Source organism: Ustilago hordei, assembly GCF_900519145.1.
Source record: "Ustilago hordei strain Uho2 genome assembly, contig: UHO2_contig_01, whole genome shotgun sequence".
Taxonomy (NCBI): domain Eukaryota; kingdom Fungi; phylum Basidiomycota; class Ustilaginomycetes; order Ustilaginales; family Ustilaginaceae; genus Ustilago; species Ustilago hordei.
The window spans coordinates 2,161,459-2,177,189 of record NW_024545270.1 but is presented as its reverse complement, the minus strand read 5'-3'; the positions used below and the strand labels follow the sequence as shown (position 1 = coordinate 2,177,189).

Genomic DNA, 15,731 nt, shown 5'->3' with positions numbered 1-15,731 from the left:
TGGCGATAATGGTGGGAGGTCAGTAAGGTTTGATGTGCGGAACGTTTGGAAGAAGTGTGACTTGTGCTGCGCATTTGAGCTGTAGGAGGGTGGAGGAATCCGAGTGTGTCAGTGTCCAATTGCGAAAATTCAAGGAACTCGGACGTCGAATTCTGACACCCTGACAAGGTGTTCATCTGTTCCTCGTACTTCGTCCAGGGTTCCTTTCTACAAACGCAAAATTCGACTCACCGCCAATGCAAGTGGCCGCCTGAGGATTGAGCACCCGTGGTGAAGCTCGTTCTTGGGCCTCCGCTCAAAACCTGCCATGGCCTCCTCGCTCACGGTCGAGGAGCTCCGGTCTCGACTGCACGATCTCGGACTCGACACTAAGGGCAAGAAAGCTGACCTTCGATTTCGGCTCAAGAAAGCTATTCGGAACGGCAGCAACAGTCCCACCTCAGCTTCAGCGACAGATACCCCTGAAAGTCCCGCTGGCGCAGGCTGGGAGCCCGAATTCGACACCTTCCTTGTCTTGGACGTAGAGGCTACCTGTGAAGCCACCCGCAAGTATCGCAACATCAACCATGGCTTTGAAACAGGCTGCTTCCAGTATCCGAACGAGATCATCGAGTTCCCTGTCGTCTTGCTAAAATGGAACAAAGACTCACAACAGCTCGAAACAACCGGCATCTTTCACTCATATGTTCGACCGACTTTCCGACCGAAACTCGCCAAGTTTTGCCGAGACCTCACAGGTGTCACACAAGCACAAGCCAATGCTGCACCCGTATGGAAAGGCGTCGTTGAGAAGCTTTTCCGCTTCCTCGAGTCACATGATCTCGTCGAAAACACAGGAACAGGTGAACCTCACCTCCAGAACTTTAGGTTACGGCGTGGCGTAGCATGGATCAACCACGGACCAGCCGATTTGAGGGACTTTGTCATCAAGCAATCCTGGATCTCAGCCTTGCCGAGGGATAAGCACCACGGAGGACCACCTATCTTCCTCCGTGGACCTCTCATCGACATTCGTAAAGGTATAGCAAGCTTGTTCAAATGGGAGCAGGAGCTGAGAGCTGAACAGCAGAGTCGGGGCAGTTCTTCACGGTCGACTCCCTTCCCGGAGTTTGGCGGGGAGGATGGTTTTCAAGTTATTCCACCTCAACCGAGCAATGCAGGCGCGGCGAGTGGAGTGAAGAAAGAACTGAGGACTACGGGCTTATCTCCGCATGAACAGAGCTTAGCGGGTCTGTTGGAGGTAATGAACATCGGACCGTTTCAGGGAAGACAGCATTGCGGATTGGATGATACGAAGAACATCGCTCGACTGGCGGTGGAGATTGCGAGACGAATATTGCTGGCATCGCAAGGAACTCAGTTGCTGCTTTCGAAAAGTTACGAATCGGTCGATGGTCAGATAGAGTCCACGGCTGCCGTGCTCGAGCTTGATCCCGAAACGGGGCCGGCGAGGGCAAAACAGATGGAAAAGCTAGTATTGAAGCCCAATGTAAGACTTGATGGCTTCAGTAAGCGATTCTTTTGGATGGGTAAGACGGTGGGTGAGGTCAAATGGCCGTTCCCACCAGAGGTTGAGCAGGAAGATGCTCTACACACCGAGGCTGAACCCCGCTGTCAGATGTACACATCGGTACGTCAAAGGCTGCTCTCCTTTGCACAGCAGCCGTACTCCTCGTCCTTGAACGCATAGAAATGGAAGGAAAAGCATCTAGATAAAATCACGTTGCAATGTCCTTTGTGCTGGTGAAGGTTGCATCCTGTGAAATAAGGTTCTAGTATGAATGCAGCCGAAAAAAAGGTCTGAATGTTAGACTTTATAAGTACACGTGACCTGCTGACCCAGCGATGGCTCGAGACGTCGGAATTCCACCATCTCCAGACCTTGAGCCATTCCACCTTGCATCATCATCACCGTTACCTCCACTATCTCGGTCCCGAACCTACCTCTCCAGCAGGAACTTCTCACACAGGTGTGTACAAGTTCCGCTGCCCAATCGCCAGCTTCATCTTCCTCCAACATCGGCCACACTGACTAACTTTGATCTTGACTCGACTGCACAAACGATAGATACAAGATGTCGGTTGCAGCAAGCGTTCTCGGCTACGCCGGTCTCGGTTTCCTCACACGTTGCTATGCTCTTGGTCTTCAGAAGCGAAACATCTTCGAAAGTAAGTCTTCATCCCCTCCGTTCGCAGCTCTTTCGATAGCAAAGTGCAGAAACTTCTAACGCTGACTTGTTTTCGTCGGTATTGGTAGACTTGGGAGGTCACGCAATGTTGATGACCGCTTTTGGTGGTTTGGGATACTACATCCACGGGTTGGAAGGTCGTCAGTTGGAATTGATTGCACATAAGAAGGAACAGATTTTGAAGAACCGAGAACGTTTGGCGGCCAGGTCGCAATCCCACAACAATGAAGAGTAGTTCTCGAATGACGTACCTGCTTAAGCTCTCTATCGCCCACTCATATCAGTTCCAATCGAATCGTTTCTCGCTACCTATAGCACGCAATGTGCTCTCTCGGACTGTTGCTGGTGAGGAGGGGCCTCAGTGAAACACGATGCTGAAAAGGAGGCCTACAGGAAGAAGAGGTGGAGCATGTCACGAGACAAGCTTGAACTGGAAAGCAGAGCGAAGACAAGACTGGATCTGTCTGACTTGAGGCCCGGAGATTCTCGGTCTGAATGCAGATTGATAGGGCGAGCTCAAGGTCAGTGCTTGGACCAGGCCCTCGATCCTTGAAGATGGCTGGCGGTGGCTCGCCCGCAGGCTTCACAAGCTACAGCGGACGAAAGTGGAGAACAGAATTCGTATCTGGCTCACTGCTGTTTCACTGCTCTGTTGAGACGCTCGAAAGCCGCAGCATCTCATTTCGCCGCTTCATAGCTCTTCACAGAAAAGCGATACAGATTCTGAGAATCAAGTACCATGAATGAGTTTCACATTGGAAAGTGTTGTACAAAGGGAGTTGAGTGCGACACAACACAGTTAGGCTTTGATTTTACTTGCGACCCTTGCCCTTGACAGCCTTCTTAGCAGCGATCGGCGAACCGGCACGAGCCTCTCGTCCACCTACACTCATCCAGTCGAGGTCCTCCTGACCGAACCTAACATCTCCACTATCAGCAGCCTTAGCACCAGCCTTTTCTCCAGCAGCAGCTTCAGCCTCTGCTTCCTGGAACCTTCTCCTAAACCTGCCGAGACGGCCACTGTCGTCACCTGCATCCCCGCCGATCTTTCGCTCTTGAGCAGGATTCCACAATGGGTGGTTGGTCGGGTCTCGCGTCAATCGTGTCAATCGGCGTGGCGAAGTGGTTGCGAGCTGAATCGAGGAGCCGTCTGCAAGGATGGTTGTAGAGGAAAATTTCGGCACAGGTCGAGGAAGCGGAGATTGAGCAACTGCCGATGGGTCGCGAGATTTTGTGCCGGCAGATGACGAGAAGTTTTTGGGTTGAGATTGGAAGCTGGTGGCGTGCGAAAGAATGGTGGAGGTTGGACGAGCAGTGTAGGTGGAAAAAGCACGGACATTGCTGAATGCTGATGAGGAGGACGTAGCCATGGAAGAGGGCGAGGGATTTGATGCAGCCTGGTATTCGGCAGCTACTTCGCGGCAGCTTCTACGTTCTGGCTTCTTGCCAGCTTTGAGGTCTGCGATCTGCTTGGCTCTTGCCTCTTTAATGCTGTCGTTGTTGCCGAGTTCTGTATCCTTGGTCATGCGAAGTTCTGTGGAAGAACGGAGAGTATAGCGTAGAATAGTCAGCTATCTGTCCTGTTTCGGGATATTCGGTCGCAATCTTGCTGCGATTCAATTTACCATATGCATTCTTGTCCGCTCGGAACTTGCCCTGCACGACGTTCTGACGAAGCACAGATACGATCTCGTCGCCCATCTTCAAGCCCTCGTAAATTTTGGTGGCGTCGGTTTCCTGAGCAGCGATCTTGAAGCGATGGCGTGTCTCATTTCTCGCGGCAGTGATGGCAACTGCATCACCTTCGAATGTCTTGCGTGAGGTGCGAAGCAGGCGCTTGTAAAGACCGATTGCGCGCTGGCGCTGCGCGACTGTGAAGGCCATGCTGATCGTAAGCGATATGTGCCGGAGGAGCTGCTGATTCGAGTGGGAGTGATCAGATGATCTATGCGATGCTAGCTAAGGGTGATGGCGGCTGGTGACAAGAGGATGCATTCCGAAGTATTGCAGAAAGAAATGTGGAAGAAGCACATTTGTCAGTCGGGTCCGAAATTGTTTGGAAGCAGGGAAAGCTCAATTTTTTATTTTTTATTTTATTATTTTTATTACTAGTTTTATTTTATTATTATTTTTATTGTTAATATTAATACTAATTTTTATATTATCATTATTATTTTTATTATTTTTATTATTATTATTTGCTTTTTTGTTTCTTTCTTTCGGCCAGTACATCGTGAAGCGAACTTTGATGCTTAACCCTCCATAAACCCTCATCTTCACTTCCATTCATCACGGTCTCGGCCCGGCAGCCGAGAGGCGACTAGGGGTTGTGGGACAAGTGTATAGACTTTTTCTTTCTACCGTGGCGTAACTCACCCAACACAACGACGATTGACGGCTTCTTTGGCCTCGGCATCAAATGGCAAAAGGTACATAGTGCTTCATTTGGTATGCAGGGTCGTCTGGTCCGTCACTCCCGGTACGTGCTGATCCTGCAAAATGTGCTCGAGTGACATGACTGTTGAAGAATTCGGCACTTTGTCGACGTTTATCGGGTTTGCGTTTTTGAAAACGCACGAAAAAGCTGTGTTTTCAAAAACGCGGTTTTGTTTTTCACTTGGCGCAGCTTATGTAAGCTTTTGCGTTTTTTTGAAAAGTGCGTTTTTCAAAAAACCCGGGTTTTTAAAAACGCAAAAACTCTGATACCCCCTTATATACAAAGTGCCGGCAAATCCCATGAGTGGGAGCATCTTACTTAATGGCAAGCTGTGACAACGAGTGGGTCTCAGTTGTCCCCGATCCTTGTTACATCGACTCCAGACGATCTACGCTCAGATCGTCTTTGCCTGATTCATCGTCAGGTCTGTTCTACCCGATCCGCTCGATCCCTCGCTATGTCAACTCATGTCACCTCTCGTGCCTTGTCGGATCGTTTTCTTCAGCAATGATTTCATCCTGTTTCTGCGTGTCCGTGTTACTGTACATCGAACCATTCAGAGAGCTGATGATGTGCTGCTGTTGTCCCACCGATACGACAATGGCTTAATGCAGCGGAAATGAAGTTGAATGGTTTGCGACTTCGCCAGGACGACGGGTGGTCGAGATGAAGTCTTGCAACGTTGCGTGGGAGAGCATCCGTGTACCCCCCTGGCTGAGCAGAAGCAGAGGTACCGTGACAAGGCTCTGCGAGACTCTTCTCGAATATAAGGGCATTGTAGTAGGGTGCGGCTGTCCTCGCTGTCCTCGTCCTCCTGCCATTTCCTCAACCGATTTCCTTATCAAAGCGGCGACTTTCGCTTGTCTTCCGCGTCAAAGTCACGTCATCAACAAAGATGAAGCTCCTTCCGACCTTCAATGTGCTTCTGATTGCTGTTCAGATGATTGCAGCTGTGCAGCTTGATCAACTTCAGCAGCCCCGTTTCGTCAAGGTGAGGCGAAACCTTTCGAACGATGCCGGCAGCAGCGAGACGCAACATAGTCTGGAGCGACGTTTGGGAAGCGAACTCAGTAAGTTGGCTATGCCGCCCCTCCTCCCTTACCTTCAGCTCCCAAGGTGCTCCAAAGCTAAACAGGAAGTCTTGAACATCATCTCTCCCTTCCATTCCTCCAGCCGGCAGGGTCGCGAAAGCAGCTAGCGAATTCGAAAAATTAGAGTCGCAAAGTAAGAAGCTTCCCGACTTGTCGCATCTGGCAAATTCGCAAGGAAAGATAAGCGAGCACAACAATCTCGCTACTCCTTCAAACAATTGGCCATATATTCACGAAAATATGCTTGGGAGTCACAATTACCAACTAGAACAGCACTCAGAGGCTATTTCGAACCACAGAAACAAGATCGAAGAAAGCATGGCCAGCATTCTCAAACACGATGAGAGACTCAAGAGCGTCGAAGAGGCCCTGAAGGAAAATAAGGAGAAAATGAAGGGGGATCGCAGTGGGGGGGCATCTAATGGGGTTTTATGGGCTCTGGCAGCTGGTACAGTTGCCACCGCAGGAACAGGCATTTACTTCCAGCATGCTTCAAGCAAGACTATGGCAGACATGGCGGACCGAATCCAGGCGCAGCAGGCGGAGATCAACAGAATTAAGGCACTCAATGGGCAGCAGGGTGGTGCGATGCAAGGACAAGGTGTTGCAGGTACCACTGGACGAGGCACATTCGATGGAGGACTTGTCTGAATCAGTTGAACGCTCATGGCGATTCTTGTTAGCTTGTCGAACAACGCACCAACCTAACTTTCCGACTTCTTATCCAGTTTAAAATCCGTTAGCTATGCTAGTCATTGCCCTCTTCCTAGCACATCTGTTTGTTTCTGTCGTTTCTTACCATTCTTTTCATCTCATAAGTGCAATCACAATCGCTTCATATACTAAGACGAGCGGATGGATCTGAAACAGAAGGTATCGAAAAATACGTCGAACGCTCATGATAGTCCGGTTAGTTGTACGGAGCTAAGCTTTGATTTTCCATCGGCAGGATCCCGTGGGTAACAGTTGAAGATTATTAGAGCAGAACACCACTACGTTCTAAGCTACGATCAAGCTTCAACTGGACAGGTGTATGCTGACTGCAATGCTTAGTTTATTCGAATGGACTAGAGCTACAAGTGTTAGTATATATAGCTTCACATCATCCACAAGAACATTGAGCTACCTCGAACAGGTATGATGCTAGTCCTGCAAGCTTCTTCAATCATCTCTCTTATTGTGCCTCCAAGTTGCTTTTCCTGCAATACTCCTATGCTGCTTCCTCTACTATGTCATGATTCTTGTGTCTCTGAGTCATCTTAGTGAGTAAGCATAGTCCGGCAAGTGCTATCCTTGGCAATCATCAGATTTGGCTATCGCGTGTTCCAGCAATTGCGAGCATCGGCAATTAGGTGTAAGCGGTCGCGCGCCAGAGACTTAGCTTTGGGGTGTTATATTGAGTTTGATTGAGTAAGGTCTACTCAGTATGTTTCACCTAAACATAACCAAACATTGCTGCCTGGTAAGTCTTGACTGACCACCTTGAACACTCTGTTCAGAGGTTGCACAGCATGGACACTGGTTGTTGGTGAGTGAGTGAAACACCCTCTCCTACAGTACAAGTGTACATAGTACTGTTGATAATGCTCTTGGACATCATCTGGACCATGATATGCTAATCACCTACAGAGGATGGGAGTTACTGGACTGCAGGTGTGATTCACTGCCTACAATAACTGACTGGACCACAAGTGTTGAAGAACACCACCTACAGTTGTCAACTAACAGTGATACAACACACACATTGAGAGTTGTTGCAAGAGCACTGCTATTGCAATGGTATGTAACTGAGTAAGTAGATAGAGTAAGTAAGAATAAAGAGTGGATGGGGATCCACTCATATGCTATGGTAGAATGAGAGTATTTATGTGTTCAATTGGTGTTGCCCATGACACCTATCCTGCTCCTCTTGAGGGGCCCTTGTCCCCTGTTCAACACTGTCTTGTCCTGCTGGCATCAATCCCATTGACACTGCACCCCTACCATTTGCATGGCATAAGGGTTATGCAACACTGCCCTCTTGCCTTCATGCTCTCCTTCTGCCTGATGATGTGTGATGCCCCCTTTCAACACAGCTCCTTCTTGACTTTGTCTTCTGAACCCCTTTAGCCACTTGTTGAACCTCGTGACCAAACCCCTTGGTCATGTGGTCACTTCAGCACAGCTCCTTCTCAACTTTGTCTTGTGAATCCCTTTAGCCACTTGTTGAACCTCATGACCAAACCCCTTGGTCATGTGGTCACTTCAACACAGCTCCTAGTACTTGCTTGTATTGGCCAACTTGTTGAAGCATACTGATCTGACTGATTCCAACTGATCCCTGATGAGATTAACCTGGAACCCAGGGTTTGATCAATCTCGTAATTCATATGTGCTGCCAGCCCAATTAATCTTGTTGATCCCTGATGGTTCAGTGCCGATCAATCTGGCACACCCTCCATATATTGATCCATTGCACCCCCTTCATACATTGCTCCATTGCATGACTTTCCCATGACTGCTGTTGATCAATTTGGTGCACTCTCTTGTGCTGGCCTGCTGACCCTGTGACATTAGGCAACTTTAGAGATTTTCGTCGTATCTTTAACTCCCCCTCCCGATGACATCTCCAATCCTATCAACTTAGCTAGTTGGGTCTTTTCTACTCCCTTTAATGGTTTTGTTAGGATGTCTGCCACATTGCTGGCTGTTCTGACAAAGTCAATGTCCACATCACCTTCTTGAACATGATCTCTAAGAAAGTAGTACCTCATGTTGATATGCTTAAGCTTCCAATGTTTTGCCAGATCTTTGCTTACCTGAATGCATCCTTGGCTGTCTGTGAGTAGTAATGGCTTGACCCCTTTGACTCCTAAATCCCTGAGTAGATAGGAGAAGAACAGTGCTTCTCTTGTTGCCTCCAATGTGGCAATAAACTTGGCCTCTACTGCCAATAACACTACACACTTTTGTACATGTGATTTCCAACTCACCAGACACCCATACATGTATGTAACTGCCCCTGATGTACTCCTGCATCCATTGGTAGGGTCTGATGCCCAGTTTGTGCCAGTGTACATAACAACAGGTTTGTCCATATGTATGCTTGGTCCTCCCAGTCATTTGGTTCAGGTACTTCAATATGTGAATCGCTGCATTCCATGCACTGTTGGTCGGACTTGACATGTATCTTGCTAAGGTTCTGATGGTGTATGATATGTCCAGTCTTGCTGTGTTGGATACCCATAGTAATTGTCCTACTACTTCTTGATATTGCTTGATCCTTGTTGGCAGGCATCCACTGCCTTCCATAGTAGTTGCCACACATTGCATGGGTATCCAGGTTTTATTGTTTTTATCTCCTAACCATTTGTTTATCATTGCCTTGATATATGCCTTTAAGTCTAATGACATCCTCCTTTGGGCCCTTTCTCAAGTGATTTCGACTCCTAGGAACTCTTTAACCATTCCGTTATCTTTGGCAGCCCACTTTCTCATAATTTCAGCCTGTCATGGTGTCACAGGGACGGCTGGCCTGTGCAAGAGAGTGTGCCAAATGATCAGTGGCAGTTATGATAATGTCGCATAATGGAGCAGTATATGAAGGGTGTGCAGAAGATCAACATATGAAGGGTGCGCCAGATTGATCAGAGTCAAAAACCATTGGGGATCAATGAGATTAATCAGGTTGGCAGCACACATGAATTACAAGATCAATCGAACCCTGGGAATCCAGATTGATCTCATGGGATTGGTCGGAGTCAGCTGGACCAGCACACTTCAATGAGTCAGCTGATCCAAACAAGTACTTGGAGTTGTGCCAATGATGGAGGCAGTTGGATCAGCATGCCTCAACTAATCAGCTGATCCAAACAGGTATTTGGAGCTGTGCCAATGTCGGAATCAGTCAGATCAGCATGCTTCAACTAGTTGGCCAATCCAAACAAGCATTCAGAGCTGTGCCAACATTGGAGTCAGTCAGATCAGCATGCTTCAACTAGTCAGCTGATCTGAACAAGTCAAGATGGAACTGTGCCGATGTGACCACATGACCAGGGGGTATGGTCACAAGGTTCAAAAGGGAATTCACAAGATTAAGTTGAAAGGGGGCCATGCTGAAAGGGGGCATCACACATCAGACAGAAGGAGAGCATGTAGGCGAGAGGGCAGTGCTGCATAACCCTTATGCCAAGCAAACAGTAGGAGCACAGTATCAAAGGGGTTGATGCCAGCAGGGCAAGGCAGTGCCTAACAGGGGACAAAGGCCCCTCAAGAGGAGCAGGATAGGTGTCGAGGGAAAACACTGACCAGATGTATAAATACTCTCATTCTATCATAGCATACAAGTGGATCAGTATCCACTCTGAACTCAACTTACTTACTCTATACTTACTCGGTTATGTATCATTGCAATAGCAGTGCTCTTGCAATGACTCTCAATGTGTGTGTTGTATCACTGTTAGTCAACAACTGTAGGTGGTGTTCTTCACACTAGCAGTCCAGTTCATTACTGTAGGCAGTGTTCTTCAACACCTGTGGTCCAGTTCCTTGCAGTAGGCAGTGTTGCTCAACACCAGTGGTCCAGTCAGTTATTGTAGGTGGTGTTTCACACCAGCAGTCCAGTAACTCCCATCCTCTGTAGGCAATTAGCATATTGCAGTCCAGATGACATCCAAGAGCATTATCAACAGTACTATGAACACTCATACTGTAGGGGAGGGTGTATCACTCACTCACCAACAAACAACGTCCATGCTGTGCAACCTCTGAACAGAGTGTTCAAGGCAGTCAGTCGAGACTTACTAGGCAATGACACTTGGTTATGTTTAGGTGAATCATATTGAGTAGACCTTACTCAATCAACCTCAGCTAGTCTCTGGCACATGACCACTTACATTAGAGTGGATCATTCAAGTTGTGCCCCATGACAACATGACGGAGCCTGACACCAAGGATAGGTTTGAGGAGCTGCAGAGATTAATGGAGAGGTCCAAGGAAAGAATGGAGAAGCTCCTATCAATGAATCGGACAGTTACCAATCATTTCGTGCAAAGGTTGGAGTCATTGGAAGCCCTCGTCAGAAGCAACAGTCAGTCTGAGGAGACTACCAACGAGGAGTCAATCGAACCCAACCCAGCACCCAGACCACACAGGACAGGATCATTCCTAGGTCAAAACATGCAATCATATTCAAACTACAAGAAGTATGTGACCCCTACCAGGCCAAGGTACAGTCAGCCCTACGAAGGAATACCTAGGGACACTGAATATGATGTCAAGAACATGGGGGAGCTTTCCCCTGGTCAGTCTAAACCACTTTCCACCCCTTTCCCAAAGTTCAATCTGAGGGATGTGGAAATCTTCCTGATTGAAGCTGAAACATGGTTCACTTTCAATCGAGTCTATGACCACAAGAGCATGATCCATCACACAGGGTCCCAGTTGGAAGGGAATGCTCACAAATGGTGGACCTCCAAGATACAAATTGATCATGAACAACAAGGGAGATTGTTCCATGACTGGCATTATTTCAGACAATGCTTGACCGAACAATACAACCCCCACAATTCAAGAATCGAAGCCTATAACAAGCTACTCAACATGTGACTCACAACTGACACACCTGGTGCAGCTACTCGACATGTTGAACAGTTCAGAGACCTCGAAGGGCAAGTCAATATGGAGGACAGGGACTTGGTTATTGACTTATTCAGAAGTACCCTCACCCACAGTCTTCAGGAGAAGTTTGAGCAAAACCCACCCACAAGTATTTGGGAATGGTATCAAGAGGTAGAGGACATTGATCACCAACAAATGGTGATGCAACATTCTGCCTCAAGATATCCCAGCATACTTATGTCTTGCACGAACCCAGTCACATGAGCAACAACATCAGTGATTCCACAGGCCTGACAACCTGGACCTGTAACCACAGGTAATTCATACTGATTTGGTAATTGCCCCCTGCCTCCTCACCTGATACAAGCCCAGAAGCCAAGGGAGGCTAACCCTCAGGACAGCAACACTTGTCATGTGTGCAGAGGCACAGGACATTGGGCAAGGGATTGTCCCACTAGAAAACCTCCTGTGCCAACGACAACCAGACCTAATGGTCCAAAAGTCATGGTGACCTTAGAAGATGCCCCTGAGGGAGAATCAACTCCTGAGGAGGAAAGCATGACTGAAGAAGAACTGCAAGATGCATATTCAGTCAAGCAAGCCAGCCTCAAGCTTGCTCAGCTATCTCTCACTGATGAAGCAGAGAGCAATTATGAGGAGGACAAGGAGGGAAACATCAGTGGGATGATGCCCTGATGGCATGCATTGCCCTACAACCCTGGTTGCCATCCATTTGTACATATCAAGAATGTTCCGTTTGTTTCTCCACTAATGCAAGCAAGGCAGTGCTTGAGTTAACAGGTACAATCCAAGATCACCTGGCTCAAATACTCGCCAACACAGGGGCAGGCTTATCCATAGTTTCAGAATCTTTTGTCAGCAAGTACCACTTAAACACAAAACCAACAAAAACACAAACTGTACATGGTGTCACTGGACACAAACTCGCCATTAACAGCTCTGCTATGGTGCAGGTAGTTATTGGAAAACATGTACTAGGGGTGGTGGAGGCATCAGTAGCCAACACTGCTAAGTATGACCTCATTCTGGGTTTCTTGGAATTGAAAAGGTTGAGACCAATGATCCAGTGGGATACTGGCCAACTCGAATTCAAGACCCAAGCTCAGAAGGACCAACCAGAAGAGTCAGGAGCTCTACAACAGGCACCCCCGAAGATAAACAAAAAGGATCCCCCTGATAAGAACTATAAGTCTATAAAACTTCATGGACACATGTGTCATGGGCCTGGATGCTCAAGAAGCAGGAGGGTCACTGGTTCATATGGAAGGAGCACAGGTATCGAAGACCTAGTCGATACCAGTAGAGAGCATGGTCGTAGTGCAGTCTCTATGGAGACCATGGACTCCTATGGACTCACATGCAAAGGAGAACCGAGCCACTTGCGAGGAGGGCCAGGCACAACCACAAGGAGGACCAAGCTCAAGGAGCAGGCACAGCCACGAAGAGGACCAAGCTCAGATGGTTACCCCATGTACAGTTTGTGTTTTTGTTGGTTTTGTGTTTAAGTGGTACTTGCTGACAAAAGATTCTGAAACTATGGATAAGCCTGCCCCTGTGTTGGCGAGTATTTGAGCCAGGTGATCTTGGATTGTACCTGTTAACTCAAGCACTGCCTTGCTTGCATTAGTGGAGAAACAAACGGAACATTCTTGATATGTACAAATGGATGGCAACCAGGGTTGTAGGGCAATGCATGCCATCAGGGCATCATCCCACTGATGTTTCCCTCCTTGTCCTCCTCATAATTGCTCTCTGCTTCATCAGTGAGAGATAGCTGAGCAAGCTTGAGGCTGGCTTGCTTGACTGAATATGCATCTTGCAGTTCTTCTTCAGTCATGCTTTCCTCCTCAGGAGTTGATTCTCCCTCAGGGGCATCTTCTAAGGTCACCATGACTTTTGGACCATTAGGTCTGGTTGTCGTTGGCACAGGAGGTTTTCTAGTGGGACAATCCCTTGCCCAATGTCCTGTGCCTCTGCACACATGACAAGTGTTGCTGTCCTGAGGGTTAGCCTCCCTTGGCTTCTGGGCTTGTATCAGGTGAGGAGGCAGGGGGCAATTACCAAATCAGTATGAATTACCTGTGGTTACAGGTCCAGGTTGTCAGGCCTGTGGAATCACTGATGTTGTTGCTCATGTGACTGGGTTCGTGCAAGACATAAGTATGCTGGGATATCTTGAGGCAGAATGTTGCATCACCATTTGTTGGTGATCAATGTCCTCTACCTCTTGATACCATTCCCAAATACTTGTGGGTGGGTTTTGCTCAAACTTCTCCTGAAGACTGTGGGTGAGGGTACTTCTGAATAAGTCAATAACCAAGTCCCTGTCCTCCATATTGACTTGCCCTTCGAGGTCTCTGAACTGTTCAACATGTCGAGTAGCTGCACCAGGTGTGTCAGTTGTGAGTCACATGTTGAGTAGCTTGTTATAGGCTTCGATTCTTGAATTGTGGGGGTTGTATTGTTCGGTCAAGCATTGTCTGAAATAATGCCAGTCATGGAACAATCTCCCTTGTTGTTCATGATCAATTTGTATCTTGGAGGTCCACCATTTGTGAGCATTCCCTTCCAACTGGGACCCTGTGTGATGGATCATGCTCTTGTGGTCATAGACTCGATTGAAAGTGAACCATGTTTCAGCTTCAATCAGGAAGATTTCCACATCCCTCAGATTGAACTTTGGGAAAGGGGTGGAAAGTGGTTTAGACTGACCAGGGGAAAGCTCCCCCATGTTCTTGACATCATATTCAGTGTCCCTAGGTATTCCTTCGTAGGGCTGACTGTACCTTGGCCTGGTAGGGGTCACATACTTCTTGTAGTTTGAATATGATTGCATGTTTTGACCTAGGAATGATCCTGTCCTGTGTGGTCTGGGTGCTGGGTTGGGTTCGATTGACTCCTCGTTGGTAGTCTCCTCAGACTGACTGTTGCTTCTGACGAGGGCTTCCAATGACTCCAACCTTTGCACGAAATGATTGGTAACTGTCCGATTCATTGATAGGAGCTTCTCCATTCTTTCCTTGGACCTCTCCATTAATCTCTGCAGCTCCTCAAACCTATCCTTGGTGTCAGGCTCCGTCATGTTGTCATGGGGCACAACTTGAATGATCCACTCTAATGTAAGTGGTCATGTGCCAGAGACTAGCTGAGGTTGATTGAGTAAGGTCTACTCAATATGATTCACCTAAACATAACCAAGTGTCATTGCCTAGTAAGTCTCGACTGACTGCCTTGAACACTCTGTTCAGAGGTTGCACAGCATGGACGTTGTTTGTTGGTGAGTGAGTGATACACCCTCCCCTACAGTATGAGTGTTCATAGTACTGTTGATAATGCTCTTGGATGTCATCTGGACTGCAATATGCTAATTGCCTACAGAGGATGGGAGTTACTGGACTGCTGGTGTGAAACACCACCTACAATAACTGACTGGACCACTGGTGTTGAGCAACACTGCCTACTGCAAGGAACTGGACTGCAGGTGTTGAAGAACACTGCCTACAGTAATGAACTGGACTGCTAGTGTGAAGAACACCACCTACAGTTGTTGACTAACAGTGATACAACACACACATTGAGAGTCATTACTCAGGGGCTCGAGAGACAAAAGTCATAGGACACTGGCAAGCAGGTCCTGAGGAAGAGGAGCAGTGTCGAGGGAGTCGACACCAGGTCATGAGGAGGAGGAGCAGTGTCGAAGGAGTCGACACCACTCAAGAGGCACAGGGGTGCCAAGCAGGAGAGGCCCCTGAGCAGTACTCAATGAAGAAGGTACTCTCTGGAGAGAGAGCAGGAGCAGCATCGCTGGCAATGCTGTGAAGAGGTATATAACCATGCTTTCTCATCATCATAGGTCGAGTGGATCCTCATCCACTCTACTCACCATAACTAGTTATCACTTCAGCATAAGTATATATTAGTTTCAGTCAGCATAGCAGCAATCTATCAAGGTTGCTCCTCATCGTAGTGTGTGTGTTGTATCACCACTACCTGACATCCGAAGGTGCCCATAGCAGGTTAGCGGTCTGGATATAGATAGAACCGAAGGCAGTAGTCCACTGTGGTCCGGGGATCACTTCAAGCATCAAGTCAACACACTGGACACTCGTGTTGACGCCACCAACCTTATCACCAACACCATCAACCTCATCATCATCAACACTCACACCAGACCTTGGTGTCATCATAACATTGATATTGATCGTGCCGAGCTACCCCTGAACGGAGTGTCCACAGAGGTCAGCCGAAACCTACGATAGTATATACAACAAACGCCACCTGCTGTCACTGCGCAACTTGATAGTCACCGATACTGAGACAATAGCTGTCACACAGTTTGATAGTCACCGAGTATCTCGACAGGCCGACCTGGGTTTCAGGCGCAAGACCCCTGAC

The 15,731-nt window shown here is 47.9% G+C and overlaps 5 protein-coding genes across 5 annotated transcripts; 3 read left to right on the top strand and 2 right to left on the bottom strand.

The window, feature by feature from the left end:
• Positions 1 to 307: 307 nt before the first annotated feature.
• Positions 308 to 1,690, top strand: UHO2_00578 (uncharacterized protein; the record flags this gene model as incomplete). The annotated part of the gene is made up of 1 exon (XM_041557198.1): positions 308 to 1,690. The coding sequence occupies one exon, from the start codon at positions 308 to 310 to the stop codon at positions 1,688 to 1,690; it is 1,383 nt and encodes a 460-aa protein (XP_041413132.1).
• A 385-nt stretch (positions 1,691 to 2,075) lies between these two features.
• UHO2_00577 (uncharacterized protein) lies at positions 2,076 to 2,424 on the top strand (the record flags this gene model as incomplete). The annotated part of the gene is made up of 2 exons (XM_041557197.1): positions 2,076 to 2,169; positions 2,258 to 2,424. The coding sequence occupies 2 exons, from the start codon at positions 2,076 to 2,078 to the stop codon at positions 2,422 to 2,424; spliced, it is 261 nt and encodes an 86-aa protein (XP_041413131.1).
• A 577-nt stretch (positions 2,425 to 3,001) lies between these two features.
• Positions 3,002 to 4,073, bottom strand: UHO2_00576 (related to MZM1 ### protein required for assembly of the cytochrome bc1 complex; the record flags this gene model as incomplete). The annotated part of the gene is made up of 2 exons (XM_041557196.1): positions 3,002 to 3,723; positions 3,815 to 4,073. 2 exons carry the CDS (start codon positions 4,071 to 4,073, stop codon positions 3,002 to 3,004), a joined length of 981 nt encoding a protein of 326 aa, XP_041413130.1.
• Positions 4,074 to 5,521: 1,448 nt separating this feature from the next.
• Positions 5,522 to 6,368, top strand: UHO2_00575 (uncharacterized protein; the record flags this gene model as incomplete). Its single annotated transcript, XM_041557195.1, has 2 exons — positions 5,522 to 5,696; positions 5,800 to 6,368. The coding sequence occupies 2 exons, from the start codon at positions 5,522 to 5,524 to the stop codon at positions 6,366 to 6,368; spliced, it is 744 nt and encodes a 247-aa protein (XP_041413129.1).
• A 1,901-nt stretch (positions 6,369 to 8,269) lies between these two features.
• On the bottom strand, positions 8,270 to 9,024 carry UHO2_00574 (uncharacterized protein; the record flags this gene model as incomplete). Its single annotated transcript, XM_041557194.1, has 3 exons — positions 8,270 to 8,448; positions 8,516 to 8,655; positions 8,690 to 9,024. The coding sequence occupies 3 exons, from the start codon at positions 9,022 to 9,024 to the stop codon at positions 8,270 to 8,272; spliced, it is 654 nt and encodes a 217-aa protein (XP_041413128.1).
• Between the last annotated feature and the right edge of the window lie 6,707 nt (positions 9,025 to 15,731).